Source organism: Quercus suber, unplaced genomic scaffold (genome assembly GCF_002906115.3).
Source record: "Quercus suber isolate HL8 unplaced genomic scaffold, Cork oak 2.0 scaffold_196, whole genome shotgun sequence".
Lineage (NCBI taxonomy): Eukaryota > Viridiplantae > Streptophyta > Magnoliopsida > Fagales > Fagaceae > Quercus > Quercus suber.
This window is the reverse complement of record NW_027069654.1, coordinates 1,169,055-1,176,401: the sequence shown is the minus strand read 5'-3', so window position 1 is coordinate 1,176,401 and position 7,347 is coordinate 1,169,055. Positions and strand designations below refer to the sequence as shown.

The 7,347-nt window shown below is 31.4% G+C and overlaps 1 protein-coding gene across 1 annotated transcript; it reads left to right on the top strand.

Moving 5' to 3' along the window:
* The first annotated feature begins 3,406 nt into the window (after positions 1-3,406).
* Positions 3,407-5,476, top strand: LOC111998080 (transcription factor bHLH106). The gene is made up of 2 exons (XM_024030194.2): positions 3,407-3,847; positions 4,689-5,476. The coding sequence occupies exons 1-2, from the start codon at positions 3,557-3,559 to the stop codon at positions 5,109-5,111; spliced, it is 714 nt and encodes a 237-aa protein (XP_023885962.1). The 5' UTR covers positions 3,407-3,556; the 3' UTR covers positions 5,112-5,476.
* Positions 5,477-7,347: the final 1,871 nt, after the last annotated feature.

Below are 7,347 nucleotides of genomic sequence, written 5' to 3'. Positions count from 1 at the left end.
TAAAATGGTGTATTAAAGTAAATAATTAAAATAATTTATTGTGCTTAAAAGTCAAACCCCAATATCTGTTTAGTGTTACACATCAACCAATAAAAATATATATTGATGGCCAAACTTGGTGAAATTACCACACAACCCATATGAACTTCAAGATTTAATAGAACAATTAATTTTGTCTAAACTCGATTACTTCATCCCTAAAAAATCAATAAATTAATAAAAAGTAACTGAATTGTCACAAGCCTTGTAGTTTAGTGACATTGTTTGCTCTCCTTATGCAGACGAAGGATTGATCATTAGATGATGATCCTGACTAAGGAAAAATTGTAAACAAAAAAAACATGCAAAGACTGAAAATCATCATGATCAAACCTGGTAAGAAGGCTTAAGAAAATTCATATCTTGTCAACTCCATTCAAAATTAATGTTCCATCATGCCATTCAGAGATTATGGATATTAATACAGCAACTGACTCAGTCCAGCTTGGTATTCCAAGCCAATTAGAATTCCTATTTGCTAGCTAAGAGACATCACATAAAAATGATAACTGATTGAGAATGTGTAAACTACAACTACATTTTATGAAAGTGAAAGTAGCGTTCAGATTCAGCCATAGGGTGATGAAGGTTCAAGGAAACAGCATAGTTTTCTCTCTCTTTCTTCCTTTGGATTAGTTATGGAACCAAATTTCATCTACAACCATAGGTCATGAAAAATTCTTTATGTTTGTGATGACAGTGGCGACTTGGTATCAAGATCTCAATATACTTTTAACCATGTAACCTATTTATTAATCATAGTTATATAAATCATTAGTTTCTAATTTATAATCATATGATCTATTTAATAGTCACACCTGAATATTATTCCATTAAAAAAAAAAATGTTGTAACTTATAAGCTTAACATAGATTTGAAAACTTTTCTCAAAAAAAAAAAAAAAAAAAGATTTGAAAAAAGGCTCAGTTTAGCTCGTGCACAGCCTCTTTTCCTCTCCATATATTAACAGCATTCGTCAAACAACTCCAAATTAATTTCCAATCCAATAAAATTGAAGCTATAAATTTTGCTCGCAATTAATGTTCTACTTTATGACGCAAAGCTACTATTTCTGAATAATACTCAGAAAATTATTGCATACCAAATAATTCATATATCTTTTTTTATTTTTTATTTGAAAAAAATAATTCATATCAATATCAAAATGTTTAGTCAAAATGTTAGTTTTTTAAACAAGTTCACAGGAAAAGCGGAAGTTGCCTAGCTAGTTTATAAGTGGCGAATGTTGTACAATGTAGTCTCTTAATTAAGAAGCTGCCGCTTTCAATGACTGATAGTTGAAAAATGACTTAGAATCTAGCTCAAAAGTTATAATAACCGTACAAAGTACAAGGATTTATGGAAAATAAACATATACCCTACACATTTAAAATGTGAAATTATTTATTGTGACAGTCTGTATTTTAAGACCTTTCGTACCTGTAAATTTAAGCACCTAAAATGTACAATGACAATGTATTTAGATCTTCTTGAATTCCTCTACTCAAAAAAAAAAAAAAAAAAAAAAAAGAAAGAAAAAGAAAAAAAAGAAAGAAGATCTTTTGGAATTCCTAGATACTCTACAATGTAGAGTTCCTTAAATTTTAACAATTTTTTTTAATAAAATAATAAATGGTTAAAATAATGCCACATTATCAATCTAGTAATACAATCCTAAGTTGTTGTTGTTGTTTCTTTCTTTTTCTTTTTTCAAAAAACACTCCTTTAAAAAGATTTGTATGCATAACTCCAATGAACATGCGCTGTTAAGCTAAGGAGATTAGAGATCCTAGATTTAATTAAATCAATTGTTCTAAAACGTTAATTAAGCCGATGAGACATTGGAAATTTAGTATTTGTTTGTTGTAAATTAAAATCATACCTTATTTTCAACGCCAATTAATTTATGTACAATTTTTTATATCTTATTTTTCTTAGGTGTAACTATATTTTTTAAACAAAATAATTCAATGGAAAAAAGTTCAACTAAACACACTCTTAATACTTTAATCTATTTCAATTAAAAAAGATATTGTACTCAACAAGAAAATTTTAAAAATAAAAATAAAAGAATCCTTAATTTCATGAAGTGGAGAAATACTATGTTGATGAGTGAAATGTTACTATACAATTTTAACTTCATATTGATGGTGTGAACTCTAAATTAAATCATGCCCAAGTTTTTCTACTGCTATTTTACAACTTATCTTTATATTTTTATTTAAAAAATAGAATTGAAATCCTACAATTATTTAATTAAGTTTGAAAAACTTATAAGGTGAGGTAATTTCATGTTCTAGCTAATTCTCTACAAGAAGAAGGATGCTCTTTATCCCACCTAATCTTATGAGAGTGACAAATAAACAATAGAAAAAGAAAAAGGAAAAGGTAAGGTAGAAAGCAACTCAACTGCTTCTAGTTTATAAGTAAAGTTCTAACATGATACCTTATCTATCGGAAAAGGAGGTGTAATTGGATTTGTGATATAAAGGAAAATGTTAGAGGAATTTTAAGTTATGTTGCAATTTGTTAAAACTAAATTGGCTTTTGAATTATGATCTCATGTACTCCACCAGTACTACTAGACGCTATCTTGATCTGTCCGTGGCATTGTGGCAAGTTGTTTAACAAGTTGCAAACAGATAGAGAATAACAATAATTGCAATCAAATACGATAATAATAATGATAGGGACAGATTTTTAAAATCTTTATTTCATTAATGTTGATGTTATTATTAATTATGATTTGTGTGATATCACTTTCATATAAGTCTATCACTAACATCACTTTTATTCAATAATTAATTATGGAAAAAACTGTAAATTAAATTTATTGTGCCTCTAAACTATTTTTTTGGTGGTGGATTAGTGCTTAAAAAACTATATTTTTTAGATAGATAGTATGAAAGGAGGATTTTGGATTTGAACCACGTATTTGAGACGCTACAAATAATACCATTGCAGCTAAACTATTATTTAAACCCCTATTGTATATTTAGATAGAGCAAATATGCAAAGTCATGAAGATATAATAATTTTTTAGATATACGTACCGTACATTTACATTAATTTTACATCATCATATCACATGAGTTTATAATAGATATATATAAAAAAAAAAAAGGTTTTAAATACACATAACACAAATATATAAAGTATGATAATAATTGGCCCACATTTGACTCAATTTATTGAATGATTTAGACAACTTGTCATATAATATGTGAGTTGTTTATTTGGGTAGAATAATTCAGAGAGCGAGAAAATGAAATGAAAATATCAATACACAACAAACAAACAAATCACAATCATGCATATATATATCGTGAGAAATCTCACCAACTTTATGATAGACAACATTATTAAATCAATGCAAAAAGGGCCCAAACGACCCAAAAATTCTCAGATAAAAACCCTAAAGACAAAACCCCACCGAAAGCTTCCAACACTTTCTCATTTCAAACACACACACACTCTCTCTCAGTCAAAAAGCACCATCATACCCAAAAACTAAACCATGCATCAGCCGGAAAACCATGATCTCTACCGCTTTCTCGCCGGAAACGGTGTCTTCAACGTGGGTCCGTACGGTTTCCCAGAAGTGAACTCATGTGAGCTTGCTGGGATGCCGAGCTTTTGTAGTTCCAGCTCGTACTACCCTTTGGAAGTGTCAGGTTTGGCTGATACACCACCCCAAGATCGAGCACTTATGGCTTTGAAGAATCATAAGGAGGCTGAGAAGAGAAGGAGAGAGAGAATCAACTCTCATCTTGATAAGCTGAGGAGTCTTCTTCCTTGTAATTCTAAGGTAATTTGGCAATTTATGTGAGTCTGTGTTGTGTGTGCGCGTATGTTTTTCATTTTATTTTAGTGTGGGAATGATTTTTTTATTTTTTTATTTTTAAACTTTTCAAATTGAGCAACGAGGTTAAGATTATGTTTCATTAACTTGTATTTTTTTTCAAATTAATTTTGGTGTACAGGTTTTGAAAACCATGAGCTTTTTGAAGGGTCACAATTTGGTGTTGTGCTACATTAGATTCCTGTGTTCTATGTGATTGGCACTTTTTTGACTGTTTGGCTACTAAGAAAAGTTGGAAAAAGAAAAAGAGATTAGGATATAGAATCATAGACTTTTCAGTGCTATTTTTGACCCAATATAGGCATAGTTAAAGAACTAGTTTCCACTCAAAGACTTCTCTAACCTTAGTCTAAGACCACTGTTTGGGTTAGTTGGCACGAGCTTAAATTCCATCTTCAACTACTTTTCTGTTTTTCCATTTTTGTTTGTTGGACTAGGGAAATAAACAGTGTAAAACAAATTAAGGATTCAGAGTTTCAAGTTTGTGTTGTTTTTTTTCCAGGCAATCAAGCGGAGATTTAGGACTATTCTGTAATAGAAACAAGAAAAAAAAAAGTTTATTTAGATTCCGAAATCTTGGATTTATAAAATTCTTTGCAACTTTTGAATGGTCCAATCTGCAAATACAGAATCTGAAAAGAAAAGGGATCGATATTCGAAAACCCTTTTCTAGCTTCTATGGTTGGCCATTGGTGGTTTAATTGGGAAAGTTTCCCAGCTTTTCAAAATTAGGGTTTCTGACCCTTTACTCACTTTTTATTTTTTTTTTTGGGGTTGTTTTTTTCAGACAGACAAAGCTTCACTACTTGCAAAGGTTGTTCAACGTGTGAAAGAGCTTAAAGAACAAACCTCCGAAATCACAGAACTCGAAGCTTTACCTTCTGAAACCGACGAGATCACTGTACTCTCTGGCGACTATACTAGTGATGGAAGGTTAATATTCAAGGCCTCATTATGTTGTGAAGACCGGACTGACCTAATGCCAGACCTAATTGAGATCCTGAAGTCTCTACATTTGAAAACTCTCAAAGCAGAAATGGCTACACTTGGTGGAAGAATCCGCAATGTTCTGATTGTCGCGGCTGATAAAGATCACAGCATTGAATCAGTACATTTCTTGCAAAATGCATTGAAATCTTTACTTGAACGTTCGAGTTCTAGTGATCGGTCCAAAAGAAGACGCATATTAGATCGCAAAATGGTTATGTAAGAGATGTAGTTGCTTGTTTCCATTGTCAAATTTTTGGTCATTTTTTGCATTTCATTATCTTTTTAGCTTTCTTGATCAGCTGGTTTGTATGTGTGATGGGTTTGTTTGCTTTTAGCCAAGAAGAAGAAATTTGAAAATTTATGTGTGTAAGTTTGTTGATTGGTTAGGGTTTAGGTTTAGAATCTAGCTAGTGCATGTGAAATCTTGCATGCAAGCAGGAAAAGTTGAAGAATCTCAGTCTGAAGTGATGAGAATTAATGAAGTATATGTACGTGAAATGTGTGACAATGAGGTCTGTAAAAGCATTTCTTTGTGAGTTTCCAAGCTCAAAATCAGTATATATATTATTTTTCTTCATTTTCTGAGTGGTGGGCGTGTAATGTATGACTGAGTTTTTTTTTTTTAATCCAAGCATACACTGATTCTGAAGAATGAATGACAGTGGTTGGGAATTCTTGTTGGGAGCTTCAGTCTCATATTTGAGTATTTAATGGGTGTCAATTTTTTATTGAGAGAGAGAAAAGGGGAGAGAGAGTGTGCTTCCATTCCAGCATAGGGAAAGCAAAATTCACTGAGAGAGAAGACATTCTCACAGGAATCAAGGAGAGTATCTCTGCATTTCTGAGCTTTTTTAATTCTGGATATTTGAAGTTAAACCAGATGAAATGAAAGTTAGTATTATAAAACCTCATCTCTTTGACTCATTTGAGCATCTCTTTTTTTTTTTGGGGGGTGAAATTTCTTATTGAAATGGTCCTAAAAGATGGCTTTCTGAAGATAAATTTAAATATTGGGGTCTGGCCTTAATTATTTCATTTTGCTCTTGGACAATTGGACCATGCTGTTTAGCCCCTTTTTAGCATTTCTTATACTTGTATGTGGACGCATGATTAGAATAAGAAATTGGATAACGAAACAGATATTGAAAAAAATTGAAAGCATGATTTTGTATTAAGATTCTTTTGGTTCAGCAACTATATATTAGATTCTTCTGAATTACATTTAAATTTCATCCTATATTAAATCTTGTCCAATTTTCTCGAAACTCAAGGTACATCACCAAGAACTTTATTTATTTAAAAAGATAAGAATTTGACAAAATTTGGAAGTTGTGGTTAGCTAGACATGCAATGACAATGGTCACAATCTACATACAGTCAGGAAGTTTTGGTTTACTTCCAAAAGTTCTTTTGAAAATGCAGTCAGACACTAGCTCATGGTACACTAAAGATTAAAGTCAGAACTTAGAACTCATGATAGGAGTGGTTTGGTGCGTGTAGAGCCTTTTCTGATTCGACAAAACTCTGGTCAACATGATGACAAGCAGATCATTAAATCCACCACAATATTAATTAACAAAGAAAATCTGCCTCCAACTTGCCTGCTTATGTCGAAATATTGTGTAGGGAATCTTTTGACCATTTCATTAATTTGGTTCGATCTTTACCCAACCAGAAACTGCACAATGAATCCAACTCAACATAAATCCAACTTATTTATTTGCAGCAAATCTATTACCAATTTAGTACAGCAATAACATTATAGTTAAATAATTTAATTCACAATTTTCTAATTGCTTAAATTTTTAAGATAATTGGTAATTCAATTCATCACGTATATTTTCTGTTTGGGAACCAGCTTTTGCATGAACATGCAAGAAATGAGCATGATATTTGCCAACTGAACCCTATAACGTCGTAATTATTTTCCTTCAAACTCTTTATTTATTTACTATCTTTCCAAAATTTCAACTAATATTAAGTTTATATCTGATATTAACTAGTTGTGTTACAATGGATATAGTAACCGAATGGATATATAAGGAATTTTTATCATTAATTCATTGCCAAGTTGTCCATCATGCATGATGGGTTAATGTCGATAGAGGGGGAAGCAAAAGAAAAGGAGGGATGTACATTTAGATAAGGGACAATGATGGTGATGAGGATCAGTTTCCATGACTGACTGGATAAGTGAACTAAACTTTTGGATTAGACTACAATGTCATTTCCAGTGCCAGTTTCTCCTTCCTAGCCTCCTCTTTCTTTGTTTTTCAAAGTAGTAAAAACAAAATCCAATAGTTTATTTAATTAAAAGGGCATGCATAGACAATTCTTTCAGGCCTCAGTACTGCATAACTTTTCAAAATACTCAAATATATGGCTTAGATATCAGTTCCCTTTACCCTGAATTTGCAGCTTCAAAGGGACATTTGAAACATTTGAGATAGACTTAA